The following is an 18,636-nucleotide window of genomic DNA, read 5'->3' as shown; positions in this document are numbered from 1 at the left end:
TTGATATTTACAGTGAAAGTCGACCCCTAAAAATGAATGTCTTTGGCTGAAGACTTTGGTTCTCCTGAAGACTTTGAAAGTGAAGAAATTGGTGTGACCGTGAAGACTTGGATATTCATGCAAGGACTATGAAGCATGAAGACTTTTGTTTTCCCAGTTTCATTTTCTTCTTCTTGAGTCATAGGAAACACCGTACTATTAAAGGGGGTCGAGGTAATACTAAGGAAACTGATTTCCAAGTGATGCTCATCTCAAAATCCTACACCTACCCAATCCTTCGAGTGAAGCCATTGGAAATCTCATATCAGTTCAGTCAATTTCTTCTGTGACAGAGACAAAGATCTTCTGGTCTCTGAGGAATTTGTTCTGACTGAGGAGTTAGGAATTTGCTAGTGCGGACTGCCTACACAGTGAGGAACATGATAGCCCTTAGGAATTCGAACCTCAAATCCGACCGTTGTTGTGCCACGCGCCATCTGTCCAAAGTATCCTACCACCTAACGGTCATATCATTGAAGGCATTTATGTCTTATCATGTCGGGTTGCTCCCTAGGCTATAAATAGCCGCCCCCTACAACCACTAGCTAGTTGGCTGCTCTAAGAGAAACTGACACTTGTCATTTGAGAGTATCCCCTCCGAGGACTTTGAGCGAAAATCATCAAGTGAGGAAAACCCAAATCCCAAACCCAAACCTACTAACCCAAAGTGATTGAGCATCACTGAAGAGATTGTTCCTGTGTGGAACCGACGCTTGTTACCTTTGAGGATTATGTATCCTCCAAACGGTTAGGCGTCATGGTCTGAGTATCCAAGAGGAATTGTGGATCACCGAGTGACCGAGTCTATGAAGGTTTGGAAGTCACCTGTGAAGACTTACCACTACTGTTGGGCGAGGTCTCTGTGATCTTAGCTAAAGGAGAATACGGTGAGGACTGTGTGTCCGGGACTGTGTGTCCTCGAGTTTAAATACTCAGTCGCTCCAACCAGACATACAATTGTCACAGCAGTTGGAACTGGTCTACCAAATCATTGTCTTCACAAAGCCTACTGGTTCTATTTTCTCAACCCTTTCATTTCCTCAGTTATGTGTTGATGAACCTGATCATTACTATTTGAAGACTTTGACTGAAGACTCTCTCTAATTCCTCAATCCTATTTCTTCAGTCAGTTTGTCTTCATCCTGCTTATCCTGTGTTTATGCTTTCTGTACTCTGCGTTTGTCTTTCATTTCATCATGATGACTATGTTGTTGCTCTGTTATGCTTATACATGAGTACTTATTCCGCTACAAGTAGTTCTTTGCTTAGGAATTTCCTCACCCTGAAATTCCTCAGTGAAGAATTCATAAAAATCGTCTATTCACCCCCCCTCTAGTCGACATAACGCACTTTCACAACTTGCCTTTGTTCTTCCCGCCCTCCCACCCCTTTTCTTCCGAAGTCTACATGTCTATTCGAGCATCAATTTCATTCGTGCGGAGCCTCTTCAGTCTTTCCTCAGTCATTCAACCAGTGAATTCAAGTCAAGTTCATCATTGATTCGTCTTGTTTTCTTTTCCAGTGGACTTAATTCAAGTATTCAGTGTTGATCATATTCTTTCCCTCGGCTCAAATGTTTCCCCTTGCTCGTTCGCCTCATGCCAGTTTATCCTTCCAGAGTGCTCAAGACATCTCAGAAGATTCATGTTTGCCTTCAATTAATTCGAGGTTGTCACCTCATTCGAGTCTTTCTATTGTTTCAGTGCATCAGTTCTCATTCAACAATCCCTTCCAACGGTATTTCTTTTCAGTGGGCCCTAACCCACAGGTCTTTTCCCAGGATCTTACCTGACTTCTAATTCTTCCGGAGTTATTCTCAAATTCTTTTCAAAATGTGATGTAAGAATGGATTCCATCAGTCATATGCCTTCTCCAAGATCGCTTTCAAATCATTTTCATTTTTTGATCAACCTTTACTCTTTTCATTCTTCCGGAGTGTCGCAACAATTTGGTGGTGTTTCTCGTCGTCATTCTCTACATTTGAAGACCGAAGAAGAGTTTTCCTCTGAATCTTATCTGTTCTCCCGAAGATTCATGGTTCTAGTTTCTTGCTATCCTCTCAAATTTTTTCCAATCATGCAATTCTTTTCATACCCATCCGGAGCATTTCAGGAGTTCCCTCTCGATCATCCGGAGGCCACCATTTCAGAAGAATTCTTCACTCTCAACTTTCAGTTCTCGTTCTCCAATTCTTCTGGTGCTTTGATCAGGTAGTCTTTAGTCAACTCGTGATCTCTTCGTTCTTTGGTTTCTGTATTCCCTCAAGCATATTTGTTCTTCTAATTCTTCCCGATGATTTATCCTATTTTCTTCATTCTTTTCCAAATTCTTACGGCGGTTTGTTCAGCATTCCTCTTCCTTTGTTGTCATATCAATTCATTCATTCTTTCCAATCCTACTCGTGGTTCGTTGAAGACCTTCCTCAAGGTTGTGCCATATCCCCCTTAATCCTTTTCCAATAAGAATAAGTAGTATGCAAAATCCATTGCTTGTCATAAATTTAATTTCATGAAGGATAAGCATACAATAAATCTTATTCTTTTCTCGAAGTGATTAATCCCTTCCTTCGCAGTTTGTTCATGATGAATAAATTCTAGTCCCAAGTGTTTTCGTGTTTTCGTGTTTTCTTTTCCAGAGTTCAAGTTTCCTCGGCCATCTCGTCGGAACCTCCATCTAAATCACTGCAAGGCTTTAATCCTATTCTTTTCATCCTTTGTTCCTTTCTCAGCATCCTTTTGTTACCGGAGTTTGTCATGGTGGTTCATCAGGATTTAATTCATTCTTCAAATGTTCATCAAGATTCTTGTTGGAGGAGTCCAAGTATCTTTTCTTCTCGCGTCTCGAAGTGCAATTAATTCTCCGTATTCTTTTGAAGTGGAGTTTTGCATTTCTTCCTTCTTCTCAGCTACTCAAGCATTTGGTTGTGGCATAATTTCACCTCAAGTTTTGAGATGTTTTTCCATAAGTCCACAACAAGCTTATTCTTTTGTTGTTGATTTTCTCAACAACTCCATTCAATCCTTCCTTCTAAGATGCCATCAAATTCATTCGTGGTGGAAGTTGTTCTTCTCTTATCCATTCTTTTCATTTCACTATTTCAAATCTTTCGGAGTGAGGCCGAAATTCTTCCGTTCTTATTATTTTTCTACCTTGTCTAACCGGAGTGGTTTCAGAGTCTATCTTAATCCTTGAGATTTTGATTCTCGTCATAATCGTTGTTCCTCTTCTCTACCCGAGTGATCTCGACCTTGTTCATCTTCTCTCTTTGAGCTCTTGCTTCACCTCATCCTCTTTGTCTTCCGTCTCGTTCCTAAGATCTCGGGACGAGATCCTCTGTTAGTGGAGGAGAGTTGTAATGCCTCGAGACCGATGCGCCAGGTGTCATCCAGTTTTCGCCGTCGTTCCCATGTCATTCTCTTGCGTGTTGCATCTTGCCATGTCATCATGTGCATTTCATCTACATGTTTTTCAAAACTTGCATCCATTCGGGTCCTCCCAGTTCTCTCCGTTGTCCGTTCGGAGTCCAAACACACACGCACGCGCCCGCGGCAGCTCTGAAATATTATTTTATAAGTGGCTGAAAAATATTCTCTGAATGGGGTGGAAGTTGGCGTGCGGTCTTATTATAGTGCATGTAGACCGCCAGTCAAATTTCGTCACATTCGGAATCCGTTTGATAGCCCAACCGTTAAACATACAGCCGCAATATAGCCAGTATAAACGTCGGATGTTTTCGGTCTCCGAAAACCATTGTCGGGCTGCAATTCATCTCTCTCCCCTCAGCCCAACCCCTCTTCACAGCCCATCTAGCCCCCCTACACTACCCCTCCGCTCCGGACCGTCCGATGGCGATCGTACGGTCCGAAAACGGACTAAAACCCCCGGCCCTAGCCCCCTTTTCCTATTTAAACCCCCTCCCCTTGCCATTTTGGGCGTCCCTAGCCTAACCCTAGTTCCCCCTAACCTCCATACGCCTTCCTCCTCGGAATCCACGCCGATCCACCCCGCCTCTGACACTTGGTGCTGCCTGAGCGGCCAGCAACGCCGCAGCCGCCGCCCTCCTCCAACCGGGTGCTGCCACGTGGCCTCCCTGCCTCTCCCTTCGCCGCGGCCCGTGCAAGCCCATCGGGGCCCGACCGCGTCGCTGCCCGCATGATGCCTCGCTCCCGAGTTCCAGATCGGGAGAGGAGCTCCCGATCCAGAGCCCCGCCGCCAGTGACCGGAACTCGCCGTAGATGGGTGCTCGGTCGCCCCTGCTCCTCCTTCCCTCCTCTGCCTCGCCTTCCATCTCCCTCTCACTCAAGGTCTTGCTTCCTCCCGTCCTCGCAGGGAACCGCCGCCACCGCCTTGGTCTTCCCCGACCGCGCCGCCATGGATGCCCGTCTCCGCCTCTGGTTGGATCCGGCCGAGAACGGAGCCCCGCCGACCTCCCGTGGCCAGATCCGCCTGCTCCCGAACCCGCCGACCTCTCCCCGTTGCCAGCGTCGTGTCGCCCTCGCCGGACGCCGCCGTTGTCCTGCTTCGAGGAGGAGCACGCCCCACTCAACCCTCTGCGTCGTTGACCGTGCCGCCAGGTGGGCCTCGCCCGCGGCCCAGCAGACCCACCCGTCCGCATCGGGCCTCCCTCAGCCTGCTTCCTCGTCATGGGCCGAGCCAACATGGTGAGCGCCCGCCAAATCCCGCACGTGCGCTTTTTAGCTAAATCGCGCTCATCCTCTGGGTTTTTTTTCGAAATACTAGATGACCAGTTGCGCCAAATGGCGCAAAGACCCGTTTAAAAGCATGTTCGTGTTGAAAATATTTGCATTTTTTCAATAACTGTATATTTAAGTACATTTGGTAAGAACTTATACCCCTGTATATACAGAAAATTAAATGCAAATATTTTCTTAAGGTAATAATGCCACAAATTAGATCATCGATAGGTCAAGATAGTTGAGTCTACAATTAGGAGGCTGCAGGCAGTGTAATCCGAGCAGAAAGCAAATCGTTGGCCTAGGAAAAGAAAGGAATAGTCAGGAAAAAAATATAACTTCTACTTACTGCAATGGAAAAGAAGGAAACTATTGTTAGTATAACATCAGTATATAGGTTATTAGTACATAGGTGTTTTTGCATTATCCAAAAAATCTAATAAACAACAGCAAAATGATCTTCCTAGCCTCTGTAACACATGCCTCGACCTTATGAGGCATCACACGAGACCAAGTCTCTATAACTAAAACAGAAACACACATCATAGTCCTTCCCAAGGTTTCTAATTATTCAACTGCGATGATCCAATCAGATTCATATGCCACGACCAAACAGAGCAAGCACATAGTATGTTACTTGGTCCTTGTTAACTTCAAGCAGTTTAAATCAAATACCTATTACTTTTTTTCCACTATCCACCGTGGAGCAAAAGCCCCATGGTCCTTTATTTCAATCGAAGCAAATATATACAGACAGAGAATAACAGTCCAAGAGGAAGGAAAGAAAGAGAAAAGAAAATGTACCTAAGAGAGCACATCCAAAAACCTAACGGAGGCTCTGGATCCAAAATGCATGAACTGAGAAGTAGGTGATCTAAAATGCATTTGTGTAAACTAAGCCAACAATAATAACACATTAGATTTTAATCTGGATCCTTCATGTAAAGAAATAAGATGAAAAGAATCAAGAATTTCTCAATTTATTCAACAAAGAGAGTGAAAGTGAAACATAGCAGGCACACCAAATAAATGTGGGCACATATAGAAACATTCCTCACATTCTCACACATAAAAAAGCAGCTAACCACCCGTTGCGCCGATGGTGCAAAGGGCGACAGCAAACCAAGCATTCAAATCATGCACGTAAGATTTGTTTAAGGACTGATAATAAGATCCTTAAAGTATAAAGAAATAGATACTTAGGTAGCATGTTAATACATAGTGATATATGTTACAGGGCATGCTAGCATGATAGCCCAAAACAAAGTCGTCGGTTGTTCATGATAGGAAAGCAAAGCTATACAGGTAGCCTGAACCATGATTGGACTTGGTCCAGTGGGGTTTGTATAAACAGCATGCCCAACATTTACAAAAGCATTAGCCTTCAAAATAAAAAAGCTATCAAAATACTTAAACCTTGTGAATCACTTGTGTGATAGTGACATAGTATAAAAATGCATACAGGAGATGGCCCCATTCTAAGCATCATCATTGTCCATCCAAGCTCAAAAAGCATAGCCCCCAGATGTTGTATTGCTACTCCCAACTCTGTCGACTCATTCTGGATCTGGCTTCGCACAGATGTATCACCAGTTGCAGCATCTCTCTGAATGGAGGTAAGTCTACACAAAAGTACGCATTTAGCTCTTCCGTTGTCTAGTAAATTATTTGAGAGTAAAAAATAATTTAGAAGACACAAAGCTACATCATAGCACTGCATCATCAGTTGCCGACAAAGAAAGCATGAAATTCTAACAACAGAAAAGCATCAACAGTCCTATGAGAATTGTGTTCAGAGAGTAAGATGTGTTATCAGGAAAAAAACACATAAAAGTGAAAGAGGCATGGTTGTATATAGATAGATCGATATAACCTTGTACAGTCGGTCTTCAACTACAACGCAGGTTCACTACAATTACAATGCCTCACATGAAACCAATGATGAAAAGTATACCATCAACTGCTAAGCTATCCAGATTGCCTTGGAGATAAGATCTGCCTACGTTGTCCAGAATGACATCAAGGTCTGGTAGAGATATTCCACATATTACAGTCAGAATGTATATGAAATTGACGGGTATAACTTGGTAAAGCCAAATAATTTTATTTACTTTTGCATCAGGGCATCAAGTGTCACAAGAGGATGGCACGATAATACCATTTCCATTAGTTTCTTCTTCGATACGTGCTACAAAGGTTTTGTAGTTTTTGCATATATCCACACCTTAAACGTCGCAAGCGACTAGTTTCTCTTTAGATTTCTCGAGCGGCATAACAGATTTTCTTTCGGAAAACATCTTTGTACCATATATATTGTATTTATCTGAACCAATAAACCTGCAGTGAAAAAAACCTTGATTCCAAGGCGCTTCGCAATCTGTATAGCAAATGTGCCAATTCTGCTTGATCCACTGTGAATCTGCATACGACTGGAGATAGGTCGACAAGAAAAAACAAAGGCATGAAAATTCTGTTCCAGTTCAATTCTCACAACACCAAATTGTGAACCTATTTTTGCATAGAAGTGATTACTAAATCATTTCATACTCCATTAGAGTAGCACCATTCAATACTTTGTTATTTTTCAGTTAGTCAGAGCATGTCAATTTGGTGATGACTAAGGAAGATTCACATTCTGCAATCCTAACGAACAAATTAGCCAGAGAGATTTTCTTAAAGGGAAGGGACTCAACTGGGGAGATGGCTGGTCATGAAGACGTGCAGGCCACCTCGGGCAAGCCGGCGGCATCGGTCAGCGACACCCTCTCTAACATCGGGAGCAACAGCCTCAGCGGCACCATCACCTTCTCCGTGTACCTGCGTAAGCAACGAGAGCAGCTGCATGACCTCAAGCCAATACACAATATTTCATGAAATCAATCAATCAATCAGTACACAATATTCTCTTAGTTGTCCCAATCAATCAGGAATTGTGTACCTTTTGAACAGTTGTAGAAAAATCCTTTTCTAGCCACTTTGTATCTTTGATGACTTCTTTTACTGGCCTCTCATCAATTTTGGCATTCAAGAAATTAGGAACCTACTCAAGTGGAAATCATCAAATCAATACTCCAAAGCACTGCCAGCAGAGTAGCCATGTTTGTAATCATATATTCACCTGAGTTGTTGAATGGTTTCCCAAAATAGTCATATTTGTCACTCTATCATAAAACACACCAGCTTTTAGTGCTAGCTGCAAAAACACTATCAATGACAGATTAGTCTTGTCTTCTGTTGAAATAAAATAACTGAAACATATCAGAAATAATTAAGATTCATTGAGAGTATAACAGATTAGTCTTGTCTTCTGTTGAAATAAAATAACTGAAACATATCAGAAATAATTAAGATTCATTGAGAGTATAACACGTCAAGTAAATGGTCGTGCCTGGTCCTTTCAACTGTAAACTGGTCTACTATTTTTTTACTGACGACAGAAGTCATAAGTTTCTTTTGCAGCTAGATGAACATACACAAGTTATCTGATGGCCTACATACGACAAAAAAATTAACATATGGAAGAAAAATTAACATTATGACCAAGGCAGAATAAAAGGACTGGAACTTGTAGTTTTGGGAACCTGGCTGGCAAAGACTAATGCAAACTTTATCCATGACCGCAGGATAAAGTTGGCAGTGGATAAGTTCAAGAGATAACAGAGTCTTTGCATGGCAGCTCAGAAGCAGGTATACACCATTAACTTGTCCGTGGAAATTGATAAGTGTATGATTATTTGAAACAAGTGTATGATCATTGGTCACATAGCTGACACAAATTTGATTTTGCAAAAATGGAGGGATATTAGGAGATAAAGTTTCAGTTTTTTTGTCACACCTAACCTTCTAATTGAGCCAGAGCAAGAGCAGAGCATGAGAGACCTTGAAGAGTCGGAGAGGAGCGGCGCTCTTGTCGTGTAGGTGGTGCTGACCTCCATTTCCAGATCCAGCAATCTCCTCTCTCGTCTCCTCACTGAAGAAACCAACATGGCCATGTAAATGCTTCAGTTTTGAGAATCAGTGCACATGAACTGTACATGTTCGCTTGCATACTGAAACTGAACAAAAGGGGGGGGGGGGGGGGGGGGGGGGTGCTACCTGCAGCAGGGAAGGGAGCAGGGACCTTGTGCGGGACATAAGAGTATTGAATATTGTGCTGAAATATGGAACATTGGATAATCTGATGTTAACATTGCATGGCAAAGACGAACCACACAGTTTTAGTGGTACAACACTAAATTTCTACTTCTGAGTATTGACGGTACAATATACTCAGAAGTTTAATTTCTGCTACTGAATATTGACAGTACACCAGTATTCAGTTTATATAAACAACAATATATTCTTTGATGTTTTAGTTGCTTTCTTCAGTCAATCTTACCCGATGCAGTCAAAATTTTCAGTTTTGACAAGTCTTGCGATAATTCTAGCAAATTAATTGTCAAGATTGATGGCATTCCTTACCATCTCTCTTGGGAGCACATTGTCTTCTGCTTCCTTTGCAGTTTTTTTCAGATATACCCACCGGCGTTGACGAACAGGACACATTCATCTTCATGAGAGCAGGCACTGAAAGGGCAATAAGAAAATGTTCAGACAGAGCTAACAAAAGCTTTATAAGATGAAGGTTTCTTAGCAGGGAGCAGTACACAAAAATGAACCTGAATCAGGGGAACCTGAATCGGAGGTAACAAAAATGAAGGCTTTTTAGCAGGGAACAAAAACTTCAGCCATAGCGTGTGAAATAGCCTAAGAAAGGTTAACTCTAAACCTAAATCAGGGCCATTTTCAAGCAGGGGAGCAGCCAAGGCTAACTCTGAACCAACTCAAGGATTTGGGGGCTGCACGATTCCTGGTGCTTATCAATCCGAGCCAACTCAAGGATTCCTATCCAGATTCTTATCAATCCGACCTTATGAATCCACTTGTCAACTCACGGACCACAACACTGCACCACATACTGCGTCTTTGCACAAACTAATTAACTAAAGTCCAGCTTAAAACATCCCATATGGTTCACTATAGTAGCACACATGTTTATAGAACATGGAGTATTTCAGTTTACCTATGCCAAATTTACTTGCTACTCTTACGGTTGCAGATTCTTATGAAAAATTTGGAAACCAAATAAAGTTGTAGTCCTTCCTGGCTCCTGGTCAGGAACATGCCGCCCTTCTTTCTGTTGAAGAACCAGTCCGGCTCCTTGAACTCTCCAGCCCTACACTCCCCCATAGAACACAAGAGCATGGATCAGCACCACACCCAATCCACCCACTACGACAAGATCTGATGAGAACGGAGAAGTATTTTCTCTCCTATTGTTCATGTCGATGCACCACTTCTTGCAGGCGATGTTGGAGAAGAAGCAGCCCACAGAGGTCAACACGAACATGATGTTCTGGTTGAACATCCATGGCTTCGTCACCGGATTCGGGACCCTCCGCCTCACCTACCTCCCTGCCGCCGGCGTCCCACCTCCGGTCCTTTCCCGAACGTCCCTCGATGATGAAGGAGCAACCAACCGGCACCTGCATCGGGTGGGGAGAAGAGGGGGGCGCACCGGTCGCCCTGCTCTAGGCGACAGGAGGAGCACCGGCGGCGGCTCGAGGCACGGGCGGACGGGGAGGTGCTTGGGCGGCCGTCACCAGCATCGGGTGGGGAGAAGTGGGGGGTGCACCGGCCGCCCTGCTCTGGGGGAGAGGGAGAAGGCGGAGGCCGTCCGGGAGGGGGCGGCTGGGTGGAGAGGGACAAGTCAAGGGGGTCCATGAGGCAATGACAAGGTAGGGGGCGCCCCCCACCCTTGTGGTTACCCCGGGACTCCCCTCTAGTATCTTTTCGCTCTAGTATTTTTTATATTTTCCAAAAATATTCTCCGTAAATTTTCAGCCCATTTTGAGAACTTTTATTTCTGCACAAAAAATGACACCACGGTAGTTCTGCTGAAAACAACGTCAGTCTGGGTTAGTTCTAATCAAATCATACCAAAACCATATAGAATTGTTATAAACATGGCATGAATACTTCATAAAGTATAGATACGTCGAAGACGTATCATCCTACCCAGATTGAGGTTGACCCTACTCCTGGTTCTTTGGCTTCACAGCCAGAACAGGAAGAGAAGAAGTTGGAAGAGCCCATGGCTCACGAAGAAAGAGATCAAGCAGTTGTACCACCAGTGTTGCCACGACAGGTTGAAGGTGAACAAGTTGTGACTCAAGAGTTTGAAGAAGTTGTCATGCCACCCACTATTGAGAACTCTCCGAAAGAAATGGCCCTAGTGCCTGAGATTGAGAAAGCCACTGAAGAGTTCCAGCGAAGGAAATTGAAGGTCAAACCAGTGCCCCCATGCTATAAACTCCAAAGACAGTTATAAGGCCACTCGCTCCATTAAAGCCCATCGATGAAAATGTGCCAGCCTCTTTTCAGTCGATGGAAATTTGCGAGGAAGAAAATCGGAAAAATCCTCAAGAATCATTTCCACTATTTCTAGCTGAATATGGCCCCAATGGCCCTCATTCAATGAACAACTCCATTCATCGAAGCTTGCATTCTTTGGGGTCAGCCCTTACGAAGGAGAAAGAACTTCATTATCACTAAGGTTTTGGACTAAAGAACAAGCTGTCTATTATGCTCGGATCTTGTTTGGCAAGCACAGAATTTTCAATCATAAGATATTGAACTTCGTTGAACTTGAGAAAATGTCATGTTTTCATCATGAAATTGAGCATATTGAACATGCACTACTGAAGGGGTTCATGCGATTTAATCATGGCTAGAACAAGGAAGTTATTCTTCAATTTTATACCACACTATATATCTTAGGAGATCTAGCAAATACTTCATCCTGGACGCTTGAATGGATGATTGGCAGAGAGAGAATCAAATGCTTGGCAGACCATTTTCTGGCCCTGATAAATTTGCCTCGATGTGAATTTGAGAATGACAAAGGGCACAAACTACATTTCTGGGAAGTGTCGGAAGCACAACTCCACGTCCTGATGGATCCCATCATGGTGGGCGACGAATGCATTAATGTTGATCCAAAGAAGTTGGCTTATGATAACAAAGTATTATTTCACATTATGTGCAATACCATCACGCCAACAAACATGCCAAACTCCATCAAAGGCACCATGTGAAATGCACTTGTGTCAATATCTCAACGAATCAAATTTGACATTCCTGACCTTTTCATTTGAAACCTTGCATGTGCAGCGGGTAGCCCTCAGTCATTGAAACCTTATGCTCCATGGATCATGTTCGCAATCGATCAGCTCACAAATGAGAAATTCTTCTGGTCTTACACACCAAAAGTTTTTATGCCACCATTTCATGACACTCTGCGCATTGTGAAGGATAACTCCAAAGGGAAGGAACCTGTTGATACTGTTGCAACTACCTCTGCATCTGAAAATGCACCGAAGGTTAAGGAAGCCAGGATTGAAATCCCTCTATGAGATTTGTGTTCGCACGCAGCAGACTCTGGAAAGACACATCAAGATGGATAGAAAAGAAAAGGTGGAATTGATGACTGAGCTGAATCTGATTCATAATCACACTCATCAAATTCTTCTGCATGATAAGAATGCAAGGAATTGCTCATGGAACTTGTTGAGAAAGAACTATTCTCACAAGGATTTAGCTAAAAAGGGCCTCCTCAAGGAGTATGACTACCTGGACTTGCTTGCTGTTCCGCACATCCGAAGACAAACTCCAGTGCTCCCATAATGTTTTGCTTCAACAGATCTATTGTTTGTCAATCATGATGATAAAATTGTAGATACAGCTGGTACTCTTGTCTACAAGCCAAATGATCATCGCTCCAAGTCTTCCAAGGCCCAGGCTTCTACTCCTGCTGCCGCCTCGACCATTCCGCTTCTTCTGACACTGATTCGTCGAGTGGTTTTAATTTGGATTCGGAAGACACTCCCATGGAGTAGTTCCTCGTATGTCTTCTCTTTCCTTTTTGACACTTGTTGACAAAAGGGGGGAGAATTACATCGAGTGATAGTTTATCGGGGTTTGCAGGGTGTTTTTCATTCGCTATTTGGTTTTCCCTCGAACAATTTGCTTCATGAACTTATCACACTACATGTGGTGCCGAAACACTTAGACGTCATGTAACATTAATAACCCCTGCCTACAATATCATTTGCTTCGCACTATTTGTCTGCAGGTACCATCGAATGTGTTTTCCCTGTGAATGATTATCTTCGACAATTATTTATCTTACAAGGATACATATCTGCTTCTCGAAGAAGAACAGAGAATCATCATGTGATGATACCATTTTGGAGAAGTACTTCAAGCTCTAGATGAACTAACTGTTGTCGTTGGATATGTGCCAATTATTATATCTTATTATCTAACCGTGGAGGAAGAGAATGTCAGTTTAAGATTTTATGCAAAGTGTTTTCCCTCGCTATTATCTCTCTATGACTATGATAGGGAAACCACATCAGAAGCATATCCACTCCGAGCAATAGAGTCTTACCTTTTTCTTGCTCTAAATGTATCAATCGTGCAGGAAATTTATATCTCATGTGGATTCAAATTGTATTCTGAGAAAATCTTCATGATGTATCCTTGTCACAAATCACTCATCACTTATCTTACATCTAACTTTCTTTGAAGGTTTTGTGACAGGAACCACCTCAGACACCATCGAGTGCTTTGAAAGAACTCAAGTATAAGATCTCTTGTCAATGACACTCATACGAAGAATAATATTGTTTCTCTGGTTTCTCATGATCTAAAGCATAATTTGAGGGGGAGAATATTTTATCTTCGTAATTATTTTCCGTCTTTCATTACTCTTCGCATTACATTCCATTCATTATCTATCATTTGATGTGATCTGTTTTGTCAACAATCGTCGAAAAGGGGGGAGATTGTTGGTGCAATATTTGCCTACCTTGTGTTTTGGAGATTGTTGACAGAAACAGGTATGGACTAATTTGTTTTCTAGTGCATACAGAGAGAAAAAGTCCATACACAACCGAAGATAATGCTATCTCTGGTGCTGATTCGGGGAACTTCACCGAAGTATATCTACGTTGCAGAGAAGAATGAGCTATAATTGTTGAAGCAATAGAGTCGAGAAGATTAATGTGAAGAAATTGACCCCTCGAAATTTTTCTGCTGAAGCAAAGCTTTTGATACGACACTGTCGTCTGAAGAAATTGACTTCGGTGATGGAAGTCGAAGGCAAAGTGAAGACGTAATATTCATTTCGTTGTTCTTCTTTTATTCTTTCGAGTCATAGGACCTCTATACTATTCAGACGGTATAGGTTCTCGATGCTTAGATCTATTCTGATGCTTAGCCATAACCTATGACAGATGCGAGAGAAATCTCTTTGTGCTCCAAGCAAATACTTGCCAGCAAGAGACTGTGATCTTCTTCGTTGTGAGAGATTTGGCTCAAACCGAGGAGTTACCATTGTGCTCAAATCTGACCGTTGGACTCGTGCCATTCGGTCATTGGCTGAACCCGATGTCTAATTTGGTGTTTTCCCATTAGGGAGGCTGCGGCTATAAATAGCCACCCCGCTCCAACTTTGTCTGTTGGCTGCTCCGCTTGAGATTTCTGCGAAGATTGATTTGACCACCCCCTCTCCGAGTGATTTAAGTTTAAGATCCACCGAGAGAAAACCAAGATCCCGATCTTAGACAGTGGTTTAGCATCACAGTAGTTCTTAGTGAGAGTTCTTCTACCTATTACTCTTGAGAGTTGTGCACTCTCTAGACGGATAGGTTTCGGCCTCGAGTGTTGAAGAGTTTTTTGTCGGCGTTCTGGAAACAGGGGTCTTCAGACTTTCCTGCCTGCGGCCTGCAGCGTGGCTCAGCGAGTGGCCCAGTACGGCCCGTCTTCATCAACCAACGCTCAAGACCATCGCGAGGGGCCAAGCCTCGCGGGGCGGACGATACAAGGCCTCCTCAGGGGCGGCCTCACCAGGCCTGCTCGCGAGGAGGCGGAGAGATCAAGGCGAGGGGTACCTCGTGAGGTGCACATGACGCAAGCCATGACGATTAAGACCAGGCGGGCGCCAGGCGGGTGCCAGCCTGCGCATTGTCCTCATTTCCTCTTTGGTGCAAAGGGGGCAAGCGCAGGCGCGGAGTACCGAGGCATCAGGCAAAGGTTTCCATATAAGTGCAACGAGACCAAGACCAGCAGGACGGAGGTCACCGTAGAGCCCAAGACAGCGTCATCGCCAGTGCCTTTGGCAGTCGAAGACCACCTTTAGTCAGGATAGCTTGTACTAGCTGTCCCCTTTCAAAATGGCAGTTGTTGGCTCCCTTCCCACTCAATTTTGGGAAGAGGACCAGGGCCTCTATAAATAGGGCCAGCCACCACAGTAGAGAACAATTTGATCCAGACCTAGCTCATCCACACACCACCACAAGAACACCTCCCCTCGCGAGGCTGTTCTTCCTCTGTATTGTTCATCATCAGCCCAAGAGGCAATCCACCACACCACACAATGGATTAGGGTATTACACCAAAACGGTGGCCCGAACTAGTATAAACCTTATGTCTCTTGTGGTGTTCATCGTGCTAGCTTAGAAACCACGGCGAGGTTGTGGGCATGTTTCGGTAGGGAGAAGATCTTCATGCGCACTCCAGAGTTTGAACCTTAAGGGTTTTGCTAGAACCCGATATCCGACATTTGGCGTGCCAGGTAGGGGTGCGCCAAAATCTTTTCTCCGCTGATATGCGTCCCATCGCTTCGTCGCATCCATGGCAGATGCTCGCCGAGCCCGCGCCGAGCGCCGGGCTGCTCTCGTCGCCCAGACGGCCCCCGTTGGTGGGCCTCCTCGTCGTTCTCCGTCGCCTGCCACCAACGCTGCCACCGACCCTGCAGGGAACGAGCAGCAAGCATCTTCGCTGCACCCCTCGGTGCGGCGGGAAGGTCGCACCGCCACTCCGTCGCTGACCCCAGCTGGTTCATCGTCTCACGCTTGTCGCGCCCCCACGAACGCGCAGGCCGTGTTGCTCATGGCACGTGAGCTCCTGCACTACCGCCCCGTCGACGACCTTTACGAAGAGTGGCTCGCTCGCATCACCGAGCTCGTCAGCGCCGCAAGGGGCTCTCCTGCGCCGTCTCTCTCGCTGCCTCGCCCTCCATCATGCATGGGCAACGCGGCTCAGGGAGTGCCTCCGCCACCTCTTCCCCAAGAAGGTGCCCTGGCTCCAAGGCGCGCGGCCCCTGGACGTGACCCACCGCGTCCAGCGCCCGCACGACAAGAAAGAAGCTGCCAAGAAATCCCTCAGCCTCAAGAAGGTGCTCACGTGCTCCAGGCACCAGCACGACAAGACCGCATCCCTACACCAGTGCGTCAAGACCCCGTGCTGCCCCTGGCGGTGGCACGCGAGAATCATCAGGAGCAGGCCCCGCGTCTGCAAAGGGCTCCAATGGCTACGGCAGGTTGCCGCGCCTTCACTACCGAGCTGCATAGCATCGCCTGGTCGGGCAAGTTCAAGCCGGACTTGCCTCCTCGCTATGATGGTACGGCCGACCCCGCGGAGTTCCTGCAGCTCTACGAGCTGGGCATCGAAGCGGCCAACGGAGACGAGAAGGTCATGGCGAACTAGTTTCCCATGGCACTCAAGGACGGTGCCCGCACTGGCTCCTGAACTTGCCTCCGGGCTCGATCTCCTCCTGGGACAAGATGCGCAGCCGCTTCATCGCCAACTTCCAGGGCACTCGCGACCGCCCCCCGGCCGCGGGTGACCTGCGCCGCATCAAGCAGCAGCCTGGAGAGACCCTGCAGAAATACATCCAGCGCTTCAACAGCACCCGCCTCAAGATCCCCAAGGTGACGGACGAGGCCATCATCTCAGCGTTCTCTGATGGCGTCCGTGGCGTCAAGATGAAGGAGGAGCTCGCCATCCACGAGGATCTGTGCACATCTCTGGAGTTGTTCAACCTGGCGACCAAGTGCACAAGGGATGAGGAAGGACGCCTCTCCCTCCTCAAGCTTCCAGCTGCTGATCCAGAAGAGAAGAAGGCCAAGGCTAAGGACGTGAAGCGCAAAGGAGCAGTCGTGCTCGCAGCAGAGCCAGACACGACGCATGGCAGGGACCAGCCAGAGTCATCCAAGGGAAGCCGACCATTCTGCGCCTACCACAACCTCCACACCCACAACACTAATGAATGTCAGGAGCTCAGGGCCGTTCGAGAAGGACGCTTCGGTCAATGCTCCGAGCGCAACAACCGGGGCTACCGCCGAGGAGGAGGACGAGGCGGAGGATTATGGGATAACCGAGGCCCTCGCCAGGAGTGGCGTGACCGACCTCGTGAGGATCGCTGGCAGGACCAGCCTCGCGAGGGAGCCTGGAGGGATCAGCCTCGTGAGGACCGGCTGCAGGGCAACGCGGGCCTTCCTACTCTGCCACCGCCGCCAAGAAGGAATGATGACCACCACCAAGACGAGGGGGCGGGGGGCTTCCAGGAGCCACATGCTATCACTTGCATCTTGGGCGGCGCCCAGGCCCCAGCTTCTCAGTGTTGGGGAACGTAGTAATTTCAAAAAAATTCCTACGTACACGCAAGATCATGGTGATGGCATGGCAACGAGAGGGGAGAGTGTTGTCCACGTACCCTCGTAGACCGTAAGCGGAAGCGTTATGACAACGCGGTTGATGTAGTCATACGTCCTCACGATCCGACCGATCCAAGTACCGAACGTACGGCACCTCCGAGTTCAGCACACGTTCAGCTCGATGACGATCCCCGGGCTCCGATCCAGCAAAGCTTCGGGGATGAGTTCCGTCAGCACGACGGCGTGGTGACGATGATGATGCTCTACCGGCGCAGGGCTTCGCCTAAACTCCGCGATGATATGACCGAGGTGGAATATGGTGGAGGGGGGCACCGCACACGGCTAAGGAACGATCCGTAGATCAACTTGTGTGTTATGGGGTGCCCCCCTGCCCCCGTATATAAAGGAGCAAGGGGGGGAGGCCGGCCGGCCCCTTGGGCGCGCCAAGGGAGGAGGAATCCTCCTCCTAGTAGTAGGACTCCTCCTTTCCTACTCCTACTAGGAGGGGGAAGGAAGGGGGAGAGGGGGAAGGAAAGAGGGGGGGGGCGCCGCCCCCCCTCCTTGTCCAATTCGGACCAGAGGGGGGAGGGGGCGCGCGGCCCATGCTGGCCGCCCCTCTCTCCTTTCCCCTAAGGCCCATAAGGCCCAATACTCTCCCGGGGGGTTCCGGTAACCCTCCCGGCACTCCAGTTTTCTCCGAAATCACCCGGAACACTTCCGGTGTCCGAATATAGTCGTCCAATATATCAATCCTTATGTCTCGACCATTTCGAGACTCCTCGTCATGTCCGTGATCACATCCGGGACTCCGAACAAACTTTGGTACATCAAAACTTATAAACTCATAATAAAACTGTCATCGTAACGTTAAGCGTGCGGACCCTACGGGTTCGAGAACTATGTAGACATGACCTAGAACTATTCTCGGTCAATAACCAATAGCGGAACCTGGATGCCCATATTGGTTCCTACATATTCTACAAAGATCTTTATCGGTCAAACCGCATAACAACATACGTTGTTCCCTTTATCATCGGTATGTTACTTGCCCGAGATTTGATCGTCGGTATCCAATACCTAGTTCAATCTCGTTACCGGCAAGTCTCTTTACTCGTTCCATAATGCATCATCCCGTAACCTACTCATTTGGTCACATTGCTTGCAAGGCTTATAATGATGTGCATTACCGAGAGGGCCCAGAGATACCTCTCCGACAATCGGAGTGACAAAACCTAATCTCGAAATACGCCAACTCAACATGTACCTTCGGAGACACCTGTAGTACTCCTTTATAATCACCTAGTTACGTTGTGACGTTTGGTAGTACCCAAAGTGTTCCTCCAGTAAACGGGAGTTGCATA

General features: G+C 46.3%; 1 protein-coding gene across 13 annotated transcripts; it reads left to right on the top strand.

Moving 5' to 3' along the window:
* Nucleotides 1–3,975: 3,975 nt before the first annotated feature.
* Nucleotides 3,976–10,662, top strand: LOC123091714 (uncharacterized). 13 transcript variants are annotated; one of them, XR_006443436.1, is made up of 4 exons: nucleotides 3,976–4,700; nucleotides 6,198–7,554; nucleotides 8,357–8,420; nucleotides 10,079–10,662. XR_006443436.1 is itself a non-coding variant. In XM_044513318.1 (4 exons), the coding sequence occupies exons 1-4, from the start codon at nucleotides 4,192–4,194 to the stop codon at nucleotides 7,148–7,150; spliced, it is 645 nt and encodes a 214-aa protein (XP_044369253.1). In that variant the 5' UTR covers nucleotides 3,976–4,191; the 3' UTR covers nucleotides 7,151–9,087. The 13 variants fall into 13 exon arrangements, 3 of the variants coding, with proteins under 3 accessions (XP_044369253.1, XP_044369252.1, XP_044369250.1); XR_006443433.1 differs by lacking the exon at nucleotides 10,079–10,662 and having other exon boundaries at nucleotides 6,198–6,757; nucleotides 6,856–6,929; nucleotides 7,077–9,087; XR_006443435.1 differs by lacking the exon at nucleotides 10,079–10,662 and adding an exon at nucleotides 8,590–9,087.
* The last annotated feature ends 7,974 nt before the right edge of the window (nucleotides 10,663–18,636 follow it).

Source organism: Triticum aestivum, chromosome 4B (genome assembly GCF_018294505.1).
Source record: "Triticum aestivum cultivar Chinese Spring chromosome 4B, IWGSC CS RefSeq v2.1, whole genome shotgun sequence".
Classification (NCBI taxonomy): Eukaryota; Viridiplantae; Streptophyta; class Magnoliopsida; order Poales; family Poaceae; genus Triticum; species Triticum aestivum.
The sequence above is the reverse complement of the archived record's forward strand: the minus strand, read 5'-3'. Positions and strand labels throughout refer to the sequence as shown.